Source organism: Metopolophium dirhodum, chromosome 3 (assembly GCF_019925205.1).
Source record: "Metopolophium dirhodum isolate CAU chromosome 3, ASM1992520v1, whole genome shotgun sequence".
In the NCBI taxonomy this organism is placed as follows: domain Eukaryota; kingdom Metazoa; phylum Arthropoda; class Insecta; order Hemiptera; family Aphididae; genus Metopolophium; species Metopolophium dirhodum.
The window spans coordinates 27,026,553-27,044,637 of record NC_083562.1 but is presented as its reverse complement, the minus strand read 5'-3'; the positions used below and the strand labels follow the sequence as shown (position 1 = coordinate 27,044,637).

Genomic DNA, 18,085 nt, shown 5'->3' with positions numbered 1-18,085 from the left:
TTCTATTAGAAACTAAAGAACAATCTTTTATAAGCCCTCTGTAGATTGCGAGTTTTTTTTAAAAATACGAATAACAATAAATTGAGTTTTTTATCACAATAATATAATATACATAAGTATGTAAGTCTCGGTTACAATTAATCTTTCAAGTCTCGCCGTTTTGTGTTTATACCTACTATAGTATAATATATTCAATACAATAGTATACGACAATGGACTTTGGGTATGTTTACTCTTGTTTTCACGGGAGCCGCTTGATATAATATTATCATTATTTACCTTCACCATCACAGTTGATTTCGGTGGCCGCACGCCTTTCGCTGTGTCTATGTGTAAAGATGTTTGTTTGGGAACAATATATATATATATATATATATATATATATATATATATAGGTGCATATATGTTGTTCTCTAATCAAAATTCTATGTGGGGTTTCAGTGATGGACTTAGAGAAAGATGTAGCAGTAACAAGCACGAGCATCTATTGTTTGCCGTATACACAATAATAATAATAATAGGTGGGTATATAGCTACCATATTATTATTATTATTATTATCGTCTCGTTCGCGTTATCTGACGGGTCTGATTTGAGTTTTAACGAGGTGTGAAGAGATACTTCTCGCTTCTCGCTAAAATACGCATTGTTCGTACGGATTTGGCGTAATTGTTTTAATATAAGATTATTCCTGCAGTTATGAGGACAATACGATAACGTTATTAGCGAGTGTATTGTATAATGAGAATTATATTCTTGACTAAATTTTGCTAAAAAAAATATCGAGCGTCAAAAACCAGTGATTTTGTGAATTATTTTATATTACAAAATATAAATGAAACGAATTTCATTTTACTTTTAAGTCATTAAAATTAGGTAGACCATCAGAATCGCGTTTAACCATGCCGGAAAAATATTTTATGTGATTTATTTTCAAACTCGATTACCGTACGTAAATTACGACCACGTAGCTAGGTTTAAATTTATTTACCAATGGGGAGCAAAATATATACGAATCGTGTAATCGTTTTATTATTATTATTATGGTTTTTTAATGTGAAAATAGCAAAACTTAGTTTTGTCATTTCCCGCAGAGCCGGTAACGTTCCGGGTCTCAGCCTTTTTCCGGAGCGGAAAAAACAAAACTCGGTGGTCGTGAGACATTTGTATTCATACCATAAACAACAAATCGTTGCAATTGCCTCGACCGATTAATTACTGCCAGTGGCGGCGGCGAAAAACGCGCGCGTGGCGACTAACAAACGACTGAAGCTCGAAAAATAAATCATCAAAGGGGAAAATCGGCGGGGAATGGAAGTCGGCTGGAAAATGAAAAACGGTCATTATCGAGTTTTTAAGAGTTTTTTAATGAAAAATCTGACGCCGGCTGGTGGCAGTTGAATATTAGCGTCAATTTGCAATCATTTTTTCTTCTCGCTCAATCTTTTTTTTTTTTTAATTATTAGAAACTTTTGAATTCAGTTTTCTCAATAATTATATATATTATAAACTGCTACGTCAAGGTTAATAATTAATTTGAACCGTCATGTTTCGTTATTGTCGTTGGCTATTGCTCTTCAACAATGATGAGACACAAAAGGAAGAAGATTGTTTAATATTATTATTTTAATTTTTAGCCGTAGTTCGTCAGGTTATTATTGTGTACCGTTTAAATGGACATTAATTGTATGAGTGCTAGTGATCTCAACTCAGATGAGTCACAGAAATTAGTCCACGGATTGTCAATATAGCGCCATATATATGCCAGTCAATCCAGTCAAATTTTTGTTTGCTGAGCTTGGTTTTACGTTCTTAAACGGTTACTATAATTTGTAGTACTCTAGCAACAGCGTGCAATAGGCTGAAACGAATAACGATGTTATAAATAAAAATATGTATTCTTGGGTATAGCCATGGCAGTTAGAGCTTGTAATAGTATAAGCAGTAATACCTTTGTCAAGATTTGACATTTATTTATTACTTCATTTTTTTTTCATATTTTTATCAAATGTGTCAACATATTGCATGTTTTTAAAAGTTTGTTATGGTCATGGTTGCAATAACAAATTTTGTTAAAAGCCTCATAAACACGCATTACTATAGTCACTCGATTCATCCACTAACGGAATGCTAAAATATAATATACTTACAATTATTTCGTTGACGGGTGGCGATTCCGAAAAGGCGTTATATTATATACTCGCTGAGTTACTACATGGATAGCTTCCCGCGTATAACTACGGTAGGTAAAGTGAATTCGGAAGAACCCTACCCTCCCCCCACCTTAACTATCGGTATAGAAAGATGATATTCTCGGTGACGAGATAGAGAAACGTTTTTGCTCGCACGATTGAATTCTCTGGTGAAAATCCGGATCCGCTTACGTATACAATATGAACGGAGCGAATTAACACGCACACACGCGCGCACCAGAGCTACACATTTATATTTCTATGTATAGATATAAATCCACACTGTGATTGTGAGAGCTATCAATTTTAGGAGTGTCCCGACGAGAGCAGTCCCGTACACGGTTTATCGTCCTGGGTATATGGCTTCAGGGTGTAAAGTATAATATGGTCCCGCGCGCTCTTTCACTCACTAGCTCTATCACTATATATAATATAAAGTCTCTTTCTCTGTGTTTCCCTGGACACGTCGAAACACTTTGCGGGGTTAAACCACCGTAAGGGGATAATTTTTTTCTCCTTCTCTGTACGTTTTCTTCCGTCCTCTATTCTAACAATCGATACTGCCTGCCCCACCTCATCCCGACCATGGCCCGGAAACCATTATATAGATTATACGTATTATATAAATATATAGAAGCACACAGAGTCCTTTGAAGTCGACAAAAGCGACATTTTCTACAACCACAGGATCGTTATTTTCATCTAGCACACACGCTCGTCCGCTCGCTCCAGTACTTTCACCGCCGCTGCACGTATTTTATTAAGCAATAACTTTTTTCCTCCGACGTTTTTAACGGAAATTCACGCCGCTTCTTGTCCGTGCTACTCGGGGTATTAGTGATGTATTCGTCGCAAATAATAATACTATATAATATGTCTATATATTACTATAGATGTATAACCCGACTTTACCCGGGAAAAAATGAACAAATTTAAAATACAGCACTATTAAGGTATATCTATAGGTTTTAGTGTACCTCAGTAATGGGAAAATCGGCTTCGGTGTACCCTTCCTTTGTTAAATCATTTTGCCTAGGTGGGCAACAACAAGTTTGGGATTGGATTTATGGTTATATTTTTTAACATGCTTTAACTCATCTGTCTGAGTAACCAATGGCCAAAATGTATTAACGAAAAACTACAAATTTATACTGATTTGTATGGTATCACTATTATAATCTGTAACCAATAGCAACAATTTATACTCGACATAAAAAATGTTCAATTCCCATAGTGAATCCTTGTGTAATCTTTTTTATAATGCAAATTTTCGAAAAATCCTTTCTTATTGCACTCCTGCACGGTGGTATAAAGTTAACATGAAAAGTTGAATTCTCTAACTATTATGTTTAAGCTCTACGTTGATCAGTCAGCCAGTCAGGGACATATCCAATTATATATTTATATATATTATATAAGATACATATTATACAGAAACAGCGCACCAATCCATTAAATTGTAACCATACATAAGCTATGTATGATATTAGTATTGTTCTCGCGTGATGATGAATTAATTAAAAATTAAAAATGTCACTTGCACGCGTGTCTACGTCAGATGCCCTCAATTGTTATTATTATGCGACGTCTATAGATGTCATTTTAAAACAAATAAAATTAACGCAGTCACGTTGTCGCCGTAATAATAATAAATATTATTTTACGTCGATAATAATATTATAGTTTTAGTTTATTACGTAATGTACAATGATGTTATTATAATAATATAATAATATAATTTCAGCATAATAATAATATACTATAGTAGGATTCGCACGCAGATATGGTGCTATATTGCCTATTCAAAGCGCCGTGTTGTAAATGATAGCGCTCTCGGCAACGACAAAGCATTATATTCCCTATCCCTTGTTCACTGTCACTCTCTATCTATCTGCCTCTCTCACTCCATCTTATCTACTATCTCACCACATACATATAGATATCACCAATTATTATATCTCTCTTGTAACCTTTATAACCAAAAGGCGTCGTAAAACGTTCTTATTCGTTAGTCCATGATTGACGTTATTTACTATTTGGTATTTACATGTTGGATTAATATGTTTACACTTCACTCATCGACAGTCTCTGTGTCCCTGTGAGAAATGAGCACATTATAATTATTGCGATCGTGCGCGAATCGTATATTGTTCAATTATGGCATCAATGGTAAACACTTCAACCACGTTACTAATTGAACGGCTTCTAGGAATGTTTTTTGATTGCACAAACGTGTATTTCGTGTAAATACGAAGTATTTGTGAGTTCAGCAATTCTAAACTAGCTGTATAGTTAATTATATTAAACAGTAAATGTTTTAGTTTAAATGTTTTAACGACGTACCACTAATTTTTTGAAAGAAATATTTATATGCACATGTTAGGACACCTTATCCCAAAATGTTTAAATGTTTATTTTGGCCGTACACAGTAGATCGGCTGAGGTATCCTAAGTAGATGCCCTGAGGCTGCATTCAACAGACTGCATGACACTACAATATAGACTTTTAAAATCTAATTCCCAAGGAATACTCTTCTATGCTTATTATTATAACCATAATTTATTACGGTGTATAGTTTTCGGACATGACCAGGCGATGGCGATAGCGGGGAATTAAACTTGAATCAACGAATGGTAACTACGATACTACTACCTACTATACAGGCTGCAGTTGTCAGATTATTAATTTCGTTTGCTTGGTATCTATCACGACGCGTCTATTCGACGGACGCATTTCCAGTAGTCATTTATTTTAATCGTTTAATTTCTCACTTGGCGAAACGGCTACCGTGGAATTCATTCAGTTTTGGATGTGATCTGTAATAAACTACAAGATAATGTGTGTATACAACTTTTCTCAGCTTGAGCTACAGAGCTTCTTTCCTCACTCTAAAAACGCTCGCCTTTCAATTGAAATTCGCTTCAAACTTTCTCTCTGCAGCAGTACACACACACACGTGCGCATAAATATATGCGCACGAACGGCTGCGATACCAAATAGAATACAAACATTTTACGTTTATAATAATATATATATATATATATATAAATACGCACGTGTATGCTAAAACATCGTGCGCATAATAAAAACTACAGGCGAGTAAAAAAAAAATAAGCAACGACTATTAGACGACTTATACCCGAGTCTTAAAAGACTACTTTGTATGCACCACCCACGATTGTTTTGCACTGAGACACTGATGAATTATAAACGAGTATCGTAGCCGCGTAACTGGGGGTGAGGAGGAAAAAACGACTACTACGTTTGTCGTCGGAAATCGTAACCTGTCTTTACGACCCCCACCCCTTCCAGACATTTCTCTATAACAGTGTTTAGCGACTTTTCTTCACCCGTAAAAATCTGTCCTTGTACGTTATATAATACTACAACCATCACTATACTATATGAAAAACAAACTCGTTAGACGAATCCAATAGTATTTAGTTGCCTAAACTTAACATCGTTATTTAGTAATTAATTTAAAACTCGATATACCTATGATGTACGAGTTCTGCGTCCATAATAATATGGGTATTCATTGACATGTTTTCTTGCGTGTGTTACAGAATTTGGAATCGCAGGAGAAAAAACACATGATGCACAAGGACACCCTGAGCCGAGAGCATAGATACCTGCGGCGGAGACTGGACCAGTTGACCACCACATTAAATGTGAACAAACGCCGTTCTGTTTCCGAGTCCAGTAGCTACACTACCGCGTCTGGTGCATCGACAACCTCGTCCGCATGCAGCACGTCTTCGTCACCATCTATATCTGAATCGGGTACGTCTCTATATATTTTAATATAATATATAAAATAATACAAACAATAACGATGATGGTGGTTAATGATATTCATATTTTGGGAGGAGATAATAGGAGTGGCCGTACGGATTGATTTCCGTTTTAATGACCATCACCTCACACTCAACTTTGTTTTACAACCGATAAGAGTATTTGAGGGGAAACCTACTGAGAGAAAGGCAAACTAGTCCCCAAATTAGTGCCAAGTGTTTATAATATCGATACTACTCAACCCATAATTATGCATTACCCTTTTCGCATCACCCGATGGACGACCCTGTGCACTAATATCAAACCTTAAGTGTCGTTCTTATAAACGTTATTCAAAAGTTTTTTCCACCGATCTCTCTAATACTCGCAGAATTCATAATCAGTCCGTAATGACCTCATGGACGCCTTACATAGCACCCTGCAATACTTGAAAACAATCCTGTATACATACTCGAGTATATATCAGGTGATTTTCACGGCCAATTTTAATGCTGTGGATTTTTTAATACACATTATATTACTTACATTATCTAAAGTTTAAATAATAAATAATGGTATTAGAGTAGGATAACACAGTTTTTTGTAAAAAAAAAATAAAACCGTTTATATTTTTTGGTAATACTTTTATTTCAAAATCCTAAATAGCATATTTATTTTTTATTTTTGTACACATTTTGCATTGTTGAACTATACAAATAAATGTAATATATTATTCAACGTATGGTATAATAGAACATAATGAACCTAATAGTCCGTAATCAATTTTAACCGTATGATTTTTAGGAAGACAATACTCTACTTTAGGATATAGGAAATAGAAAATGCCTATTAAATATAGTAATTAAAATTCCTCAGAAGAAACCACGAAATCGTTTAGTGGTAGCACATCAAATCGATATCATCCCGCGTATATACAACCACGGTGTGTCACGCACTTCACATAATGCTATACACCACACAGGAATACATACACGTCTTAAATATATATTTCACACGTTTGAGATAACGATTTTCAATTAAAAATAAACATTAGGGGTCAGCACTATGATAGTTCTGTGAGGGTCTCATATATATATATATAATTTTCCTTTCCACGCACTGCGTGCATGCTAGACCACCGTCGCGTCAGAGCCATTATTCGAAATACTCTAAGTCAATCGCCACGTGCTTCGCTTACCTATACCGTGCTACACAATATACTCATATAAACCATAGGTGGCCTCAAATGACGGCTCCGAAATAATTTCCGAGTATATAATTAAATTATTATAAGTAGCTGTCAGTCGCATTTAGTGTTTTATATTCTCGATCAGTGGACCAAAATGAGTATGAGTTGACATGTTTTTAAACGGTTTTTTTTAAGCTGATCGAACAACAATCATTGTGTTTATCAATTCAAATTATGATCAATCACTGGCAGCGTATAAAAAATATACATAATATAGCATCGCATGAGATTAAATATTAAATTATTTGACGTATAAACCCAATTGTGATACGAGTGAATTTTTATGCAAACTGAATTAATTTATGATAGTCGTCTCATCAATATACGAGTTCGTATCCATTGCATATTATATTATGTATTGATACGATACGAGTTTCACGGTGAAGACTGATTTCAACGATTTCTCCAACCTAGGCGAACGCTATGCTAACAATAATATGATTGTTGTAACCGTATTAAACATTTGCTCCCAAAATTAATCGCATGAAACCCTCCAACGCGCAATTGTTAGGCGACGGAACGTGTTTTAATCGAATTATATCTCGGTATATATGTAGGTATAATGCAATAATACGCATCTACCAAAAATGTTATTTGACATTCAGAGGCTACGTCGATTACGATGTGCAATGACGTGCTTGTTATAAAAGAGAAGAATTTATCATTGATTCGTGCATGTGAAGTAAAATTATATTTTAAACCGTTACTATAGTCGATCTGTGATGTAATATTTTATTTATAATAACGTTATGGTACTAGATCTTGTCACTTTTTCAAGGAGATTCTGAGTTACCCGATATTAGGACTTACAGCTCATTCAATTTCGATAATTTTGTTTCATAAGACTCGCTCGTATAGTCATATATCATCTCTTTCCAAAACCTTTTCCAGAAAATGTTGTCAGTAATTACCAGTTCAACAACTTAACTCTTAAAAATCGAACAACTCGTTTGGACGAGTGAAAACATTATTATATGTTTGCTCGTCAAAATACGAATATCAAATAAGAACTTTCATTGCGAACAAATGAACAAAAAAAAAAAGAACTCGAGTTAAAACGTACAGACGTAGAAAAAGAAGAAGACACTTCGTAGCTCGTTAGTCGGCACTCCTCATTAGTTAGGACCGGCTTTTTATCCGTCCTTCCACTCTGTTGTTCTGCAGGGTGACGCCTGCATCAGTCGGGTGGTGGTGGCGGTGGCAGACGCATATTCAACTCGTTTAAATTAACTAATTTCTCCGCAATAAATTGTTTTTCGAGTGAATATCTTAGACCCGGGGCGTTCAAAGGCCACAGGGTCACGTCTCTGCGCTTTTGCTCTCGTTAATTTCATTAATAAACTCGGCAAATAATGTTCTCGGACGGTTTTTCTTCCTTTGCCGACCCTGGCTGACAGAAACGAAATTAAAAGGCCGGAGGATTGATGAGACCGCCAATTTTTTCTCTTCCGCAGCTCCATCCATCCCTCCTTCCACCGTCCGCTTGTCATCCACGTCACCATTGTGTACGATGGCGGGAAGAGTACGTCATTAAATTCAGCTTAAAGGTTTTCACAGAAAAAAAGACAATTCGCGTAATTATAAGCCATTCTTCATAAGAGACTTGAACAACATATTATAATATTATAGAGACGAAAATTAATTTCACAATTTCACAACGGCTGAAGTAAGGGACCAGTTGGAAATCATATTTTATGGTAATACAATAATAATAATATTATATGTGGTAGGTATAATCCGATACTGTATAGCAGACCTTATTCGTCTAATTGTATGCATATTAACTGTTCTGCTTCATATACTTTTTGAATTTCAATTTTCTGACGTTTTCCTACTTATGCTATAAATTAAAAAACCCTTTTAAAAATAAGACGTTTCTTACAAAAAAAAACTGAATTTTCACTGTATTACAAGGTTATTCTCATTACATTTGCATACAAGCTACATATTATATTGCATGTATAATTATATATTTTAGCTGACCCCGTGCACTTCGTTGCCCGTTAAAAATGCCAACTCTATATGATCCAAACTTTGTTCAATATATTCGGTGTAGTGATGTTAAGAACTGAAAAATAAATATTTAACTTTAACTATAACGTTGCACATTTTTTTACTTAGGACTGGGTTGTAAATATTACGCCTATTGTGCAAACTTAAAGATCGTGTAATAATTTTCTTTTTTTTAGAATAAATTTTCAATAACGTTATTATGGCTTTAATACAAAAACTTAGGTATATCGTGCCCATGATTTTTTTTAAAAATCTATTAATGACTGATGTTTTTGTAGTACATTGTTTTAAATTATATCCAACCATTATAATATATTGAAATAAACCTTTTTCCGTTAATTTATTCCATAAAGGATAATCCTTAATCTCCGTTTAAAATTGTTTACACAGTCATTTCGATGGTTTTTACTATATATGTATATAAAATACAGGCCTAAAATTATTATATTCAATCATAACAACTATTTTATTTTTTGTAACCAATAGCAACTCTATAATAAACAAAAATATATTATTTGTTCGTGTTCTATAAAAAATTCTAATAATTTTTATAATCATTTTGCAATTATTTCAATAAAAAAACTAAGGGCCACTTTCAATAAAATTTAGCTTATAGAGCATACCTACGGCACATTTGATGTTATTTAATGGCACACTATAACGGCAAATAAAATTACATTTAATTTTTAAATATTTCTAAAATTATTATTTTCAATATTATAATATAACACAAAAAATATTGTATCGAAAATATAACATATTATTTGATTTGAATCTATAATAAAGTCGATCATGCCATAATAATCGCCCTGTTAATTTTCATGGCACATTTTTATTTTTTTTTCTGCTATAAAGTATAGATTATTGGGATAGTGTAGCTTTCTGATGGTAAACAATTTTTAAAATTGGTTAAGTAGTTCTAGAGATTAGCCCGAACAAACAAACCTACAAACAAACAAATTTTTCTTTTTTATAATTTTAGTATAGATTATATTATATTAGTGGTAACAATACATATTTTGTTTGATCATTTTCCACCAACATAATAATATAATAATATATGATATGTGTAATACAAATTATCCTATATGAAATAACAACTCAGTCAAAATACGGAGAAATGTATAAAAAAAATCTCTCATGCGTTCACGCTCGTTACCGTCGGTTGCATGGTTATAAACAATATTATAAAATATACTAATATTATTATCATAATGTATAATAAACAGACTACCGTGCAAAGTTATATTGTAACTACCTACTGTCGTCGATGATCCCGTTCGAACTGGGTGATTATTTTTATCATAAGTCAGGTCTCATTTTATTATTTTTGTATTTCATCACAAAATGTATTTATATATAAACTATGATAAAAAAAATGTAGAATGCAATGCCATAAAATCGCATAATGACTGGATAAGGATATCACATTAATCACGGTGAAAAAAATCACCCTATATAATATATTATATTTAGGTGAGATATTTTCTAGAAAACGTTTTCAACGTATTTTACGACTTCCGTGATGGCGGTGCGAGTGGTTCGGACGGATATAATGACGTATTAGAGAGGTGGTTGAAAATAGTGAAGGAGAGAGAGGGAGAGAGAGAGAGAGTGATAGAGAGAAGACCCTCGCGGTTTACCGCGTTATTAGTTTTGAGCCCTCTGGACGCAGATAAAGAAAATTCGACGAAAGAAAAACAAGACGAGAAAACGCACGGCAGGTAAAGGATAGGTGGTGGCCGCGGTGGCATCTCGTTTTCGACGCGAATTTCGTCAATAGGTATAAATATATATATACGTTTTTTTTCCGCGTGCTCAATTTTCCGTTCCATTAACCGGTCGAATGGGTCTGCGGACGGAAATACGTCTGACGTCGTCGGTTTGAATCGTTCCCGAGTAATTTGGACGGTATAACCACGCACACCACCGCTTCGTAAAATATCCCCACGCACCGTCGACACCACCACACCATAAAATACCCCTCCCCACTCACACCCTCGCTTCCAACACCACCCTGATGAGGAAATAAGAAAAGTTTTAGTACTCCGGTGACCCTAATCCTATGTCCATACACAATATACATATATAATACATATATATAATGAACATTATGTATAGGCGTGTTTGTGTGCATATATGCACAATGAACATGGTTTAATAGTCGCACCAGGTGGTGATCGTCCTGCTACATATTTTATTATATAACATGTCTTATTGTTGTCCTGAACGGCTGAACATTACCTGAAATTACATAGTGGACCGTCGTGAAGTCTAAAGATAAAAAGAATCATGACCTTGATTAAAAGATAGAAATGACATTCCAATAATATTTATTTATTTTTTATAATTTTAAATTTATTAACTCAATCTAATATATCCTACATATTGTGTATAATTAAATATCACAAATATATTTATTTTTTTGTGAAATTTGTCCAAGTATAACATGGATGACAAAATAATTATGGTTTTTATACAAAACAAATAGTAACAAAGTGCAATTTATTCTGAACAAACTGTGTGCTGATTAAGTCTAGCACACCGCAAATACAATTGTGTTTTGCTATAATGTAGTAATTGACGTTCGAATTATAGTGCGCACAGTGTGTTACCTATCAAGGTTTTTCAACTTAAATCTTTCGTGTGCCATTTATTTATAGTCGACAGGAAGTTTAGAGACTGATGCACGCGTTATATACCAGGATATTTATTGATCACGTCGTCACGATACCAGAATCACGATTATGTATGTTTTGTAAAATTGTTAGAATAGTATTAATTTATTTTTAACACAGGCGAGGAAAAACAACGAACAAACTAATATTTATATATTATATAATAATATGTTTATTCATATGTATTATAATATCGTTACTGTTATTATTTTTCATAATAATCGAGAGACAAAATCATGTACGGTGACGTGTGGTTTCTACCCGTTATTGCACGGCAAGGCACAGTTCGTTAGGAAAAACTACGACGCCAAAAATAACAGTATATACATGCACGGCATTAATATTTAGAAAGCGTCGTGTGTATAATATATAGGATATTATGTATTGTAATATTGTATTATACGCGTTTCGACATAAATCGTAAAATCCGAAGAAATACGTTTTGGCGCGTCGCACCTCCCACCGGAAAACAACCACGAAACGCGGTGCGGGGTCGGTTATTGTGCCGTGGAGAGCGGTGGCGTGTGTGGGCAAACACCGAGAATCCACCGACGGATGGTGGTGTTAGCGGTAGTGGAAGAAGGGAAAAAATAAACACCGGGATAAATCAAAACCGGTGCTGGTGAAGCGACCACGGCGGGGGGAGGGGTTTTTGCACGCCGGAAATCAAAACGGGCCTTATAACAACGACTACGACGACGACGACGACGACGACGACACGTAGCAGCGGCGTTAGTGGTTTGGTTCCCGTGTAATTTATAGCGTTTAAAAACTATGCGCATTATTTACGGAACCCACCCCGAAATGAATTTCCCAGCACGCGACTTTGTATAAACATTTCTGTGTGTGTGCGTTGTGTGGCGTTGCCGCTTTTATTATACGTATACATGTGTGATGTATATTACATACATTGCTACTGCTGCAGTCGTCATCGTCATTATTATTATTATTATTATATTTTTTCTCGCTCCCTAACCAGCACTGTTGGTATATGATTTACGACAGATCGGCAACGTTGCCGATCCTCCACTCGTCTTAATAATTCACCACCACTATCACCTCCAACCACTCCCCCCCTCCATAACATCATAGTATTTGTAGTGTACTCTGTATATAATTACATACACACACACACGCGTGCGCATAAACATTGGATAATACGGCTGTATCGAAACAGATACAGAGGAAAATTGATAGAGAAGGTGTGAGGAGTGAGACGGACTAAAAGACTTGCCCTAGACTGCAGATAAGCGTACAAATGAGAACGTGAATGTGGCGGCAAGTAGAAAGGATTGAGCGTCGGATGGTGGCTGCGACCACCGGGTGACCCGAACGAATTCAATTAATACCAACGAGAGAGATTTATTCTCTCGAAGACGACTACGACGACACCCATTGCATCAGTAATAAATCAACGTCTCTCCACCCTGCCTTACACCCGTATTCTCGATCGGTAGTAGATCCTTTTAACCAATAAATCGGCCAGAACTGAACTCCTCTTTCGATGTTTCAGCAGTGATGCCATACACCGTTGTCACGAACAGTTTGTTTCTAATACCCTATGTCGTATTATTTAGTAATGGATATCCACTAAAATTACCACCCGCAAATGAGGCCTCACGTCTAGGTAACAAGTGAAACTGTCATCGTCTGAACTTATTCAGAACAATGAAGGTTATCCGACTGTCTTAGGTCCCTCCTATGAGTACCTAGCTAACCTATATCTGATTCACAGTTAGCAATTTTTTTTTCTGGTCGTATAGAGTATGTAAATGATATCAACACTAAAATTTTATTATATTTTAATTGTAGAATTTGACACAATAGCCCTATCTGTTGTTCTAAAATGCCAACCATATTATGTTTTCCAGCTATTTTTCGTTTAATACCTTAAAGTTTAAAAAACAATTTTTTTTGTTATTAATCTGTTATTGAACATTTTATTTAGCATAAATTAAATTACTATACTTATATAACAAGATACCAGTTTGACATTTTAAGAGTATTATATGGTATGGTAGGGAAATCGTGTAGGTATTGTAAAGTATAATATGCGTTAAAGTGAACCAAGTACATTACAAACAAAATATTACGTTCCAAAATTGATGTTTTGGTTCCTAGCTATGGTTATGATGTAAATATGTATATTTTTTTATTCCAAGAGAGTTATTTACCAATATTATACAATATAGGTAATTTATATTCCTACGAAACCAAATGCCGACTCATATGTTATCGGCACATTTTTTATTTCGTACAACATAAACTATTGCCTACCCATTGGCGGAAATCGGGGGGAGATGCTTGAGGGGGCTTACCCCCCCCCCCCCCCACCAAAAATAAATAAATTCCGTCAAGACTCCTTCTTTTTTAGTTTTATAGGATCGAAACATCACACTGATGTTAATGTAATGTTAGCCCTTCTTGAAATTTTAATGGATTTCGGGCCTATGTACCTACCTACTATTGTTCGATTATATAATATTTTAATACGGGTACATACCTAACTATTACATTGACTATTACATTCTGACCAATGAATTTGGTCTTATTGTGGTCATATCGCTGACCAGCCAGTAAAAACTAACCAGAATGCAACAATATATAGAGTAATATTATGGCTTTACACAAAATAATGTTTAACATCCACCATACACCACCTTCACCTTCCGTAAACGTTTTAATACCACTTACCATATTTAATATTATATACAAATAGGAATGGATAATAATATTATGATTTTTTAATGTATATTTTGTTTAACAGACGAAGTGGACGTGACCGGATGGGTGAGCGACACCGGCAGCGTACAATCTGGGTCCAGTGACAGTGGCGTTGCACTCTCTACTTGCCGCATCACACTATCCGAAATGGTCTTTTAGACGTGAGTATACAATATATTTTTATATTATAATCGTTTTGACGATGGATAGATGTTAGAAAATATTTTCATTACGAAATCACATTAAAATCCCCTCGTGATACGCCCCATATTGTGTGCAAGTACTGTTCAAGACAATAGTATTATACTAGAATGCTATAACGAACAAATAAGTGACCACCGAACTCTTCGCAAGAGAATCAATGTTACTGAACGCTCGTGTCACGTGTAATCGTGCAATTTGTCGGCTATAGAAATTATTAATAAATATTTCGTCAAAAATATATTTAAATTATTACTCTCCTACTATGACGTTAATTTAAATCGCTAATTTATTATATTAAACCGAGCATGCTGATTATACATCATCAAGCAACACACAATGTTACTTAAATCACGATCCGGGCGTTGGATTCGACAAGTCCGTTCACTATGATCCTGTTTCGAACATTTATCTGCACTTAGGCTGGTATACACTTGTTCATGGTATCTTTCACTGTGCTCTTCTGCTCCATTGCATGGGCCACGATGGTCATAGATAAATAATTGTTAAGATAGAAAACATTGAACTATAGTTATACTGAAGTTTCGGTGATTTTTTTGTTTAGAAATATGTACGGTGACCAAGACACGAGGAAGACGACGAATACGACGACAAAGATATGAATAAAAAAAATAATATATTAATAAAAAAAAAAAAAAAACTATAATTAAAAAAAAAATCCAAAAATGTATGAAATAATATTTTAATTTATAAAACATATTTATATGTATGTACACGTTAAAATTGTATACATGATATACGTATATATATGTGTGTGCGTGTGTGTATGTGTGTGTATATATATATATATATACATATATATTTGTATATTATATTATTTATGAAACGCGGGTATCAGCACCCCGAGAAGAGGCGCTTTTACGGATCATCGATCCGACTGATATGTGGTCACCTAACAACCACTAATGGACGCGATACGATCACACGCTGACCGATAAGACGACGGGCTATATAACAACGATTACATTTTTTTTTATTATTATTATTATTTTATTCATTCTCTCTTTTTCTCAATCATTATTAATCCCTTCATGCGTGTAACACGCGTAAGCCGCTGATGTCCACGAAAAAAGATATTATTAATTACTCAGCTCTAGTCACCAAATAATATTATATTATACAACTTTTTTTTTTTTAAATTATTATTATTATTATTATTTATTATACATTGGTGATTGGCCAGAACTCTCGTGGAACAGGTGCAGATGATAGAAATGAATGATAATACAAATTCTAACGTCAACAATTATTTATTATATATTATGAATTTACATATATATATATATATATGTATATATACGTATAACAACACACATATACAACAACTTTTAACCCTTACGCAATTTTATCAGTATCTCATTATTCGTAATTATTGTATTATTTCTTTCTTACTATTAGTATAATATAAAATATTATATTTACAATATAGACGTACAATTTTTTTTCTGTTATTACAATAATGATTTGCGGTATGATATTAATGTTTTATTATTATGTATAATTATTAAATTATTTTAATATTTACGTAGAATATTGTTTGTAAACGGTCGCCGGCCATACGCACCGTCTAAATATATATAATATATAATATACTCACGTATAATTATATTTCTCATCGAACCAAAAAATAAACAGCCTCTCAATTTTTTGGAATAAATGTAGGTTTTCTTTTTTTATAACGGCATGTGTAGCTACGTGTATCTGGTTGCGAGTCGAATTTTGAGACGGTAATCGTTTATGTATTATATATGTCAACGATTATGACCAAACTCCCCTATAGATATATATTATATTATTATACAGGTGGGTTGGTTTTACGTAAGGCTTATTTTCTCAGATAATAATAGTGTTTTTTTTTTGTTTTGATATCATTTGAAGTACCTACTCATATAATAATAATAAAACAACTCTAATTATTAATTGGCAAAATCTATAACTTTTTTATCATTGTGGTGTTTATCCTCCTTTTTAATTTCATATTCTGATACAAAATATAAAATGATCGAATCATTATTTAAGTTCTAAGCTTAGACAAGGGTGCGATAAAGTGACGGAGAATCCTACACCGAATCTTTGCTCCCTACACGTCTGAACTTACTTTTGTGTGTTTGTAAGGTAAATCAAAAAACTTAACTTCCAACTAAAAATGTAATGTTCTAAGTACTTCAAATGTATGTTATGATTTATTTTGAAAACACAAAAACTACGGATTATTGATATCTCTATCTTTGTATAGAATAGATATTGTTCGACCTTCTCAGATACACAATACATACACACTAAAGTGGTCGGAGTTAACCTTCTTGAATGCTGAAACGGATTTTCTGAATTTTATTCACTCTTCCGGTGTCTCGAACTCACACATCTCCGTTGCAATGCCACAGTTCCCTTTTCCAGAAATACAAAACACCTCCCCGGAGTATGCAATCGTCCAGCCTATGTGGTACGTCGGTATTCCCGTTTGCATATACAAATTTGTTATATATACCTTGGTGCATTGTGGTTTTGAGAAAATATTCTTATACAATACCAGTATAAAGGTACAGGTTGGTAGGATAATGTGTACACGTGATGTCGTGGTCCAGTATGGTATTAAACCGGATATATTGTAAATAATTCAGGAACGTCGAGTTGGACACATCAATCACATTTTTCTCCGGGGATTCAACGTACGGTATCAGAATGGGTATGTACGTGAATCAGGGGAAGCGGAGGGGGGGTTTTCAAAGGTAAACATTTAATGTATAATGTAGCTTATAATAATATATATATATATATTTTTTTTTTAGAATTTCCTAAGAATATACGTGTTATATAATGCAGATGCATACTATGTATAAAATATAATACCTTCATCAAAAGGCCAGTACCTATATTAATAATATAATATTATGATCTATACGTCCACGATAATATTATAAAAAATATACATGTTATACATAATATTATAAATGTATCGTTGATTACTTTGGTTTTGGAAAATATTTAATAAGTTTTAGAAAGTTATAATATACTTATAGTGTTAATAATGCGAAACGATTTTGAAAATATTTTGTATAATATAATATATATCCACTGTATCCCTATTTTATTATTTTTACCCCCCAGAGCGCCGGTGTACTTGATTGGCTTTCGTCAGAAAGATTACACGTGAATTAAAATATAGTACTTGAAATTCTAAAATTATTATTATTATTATTATTATTATTATTATTATTTTGTACATAGTACTA

General features: G+C 33.9%; 1 protein-coding gene across 1 annotated transcript in view; it reads left to right on the top strand.

Annotated features, from left to right (window-relative positions):
• LOC132942131 (max dimerization protein 1-like) overlaps window positions 1-16,772 on the top strand; it is a 175,013-nt gene extending 158,241 nt beyond the window's left edge. The window contains exons 4-6 of the mRNA XM_061010440.1: window positions 5,759-5,975; window positions 14,674-14,791; window positions 15,397-16,772. Coding sequence (XP_060866423.1) covers window positions 5,759-5,975; window positions 14,674-14,789 — 333 coding nt within the window. The 3' untranslated portion in view covers window positions 14,790-14,791; window positions 15,397-16,772. The remainder of the gene's footprint in view (window positions 1-5,758; window positions 5,976-14,673; window positions 14,792-15,396) is intronic.
• Window positions 16,773-18,085: the final 1,313 nt, after the last annotated feature.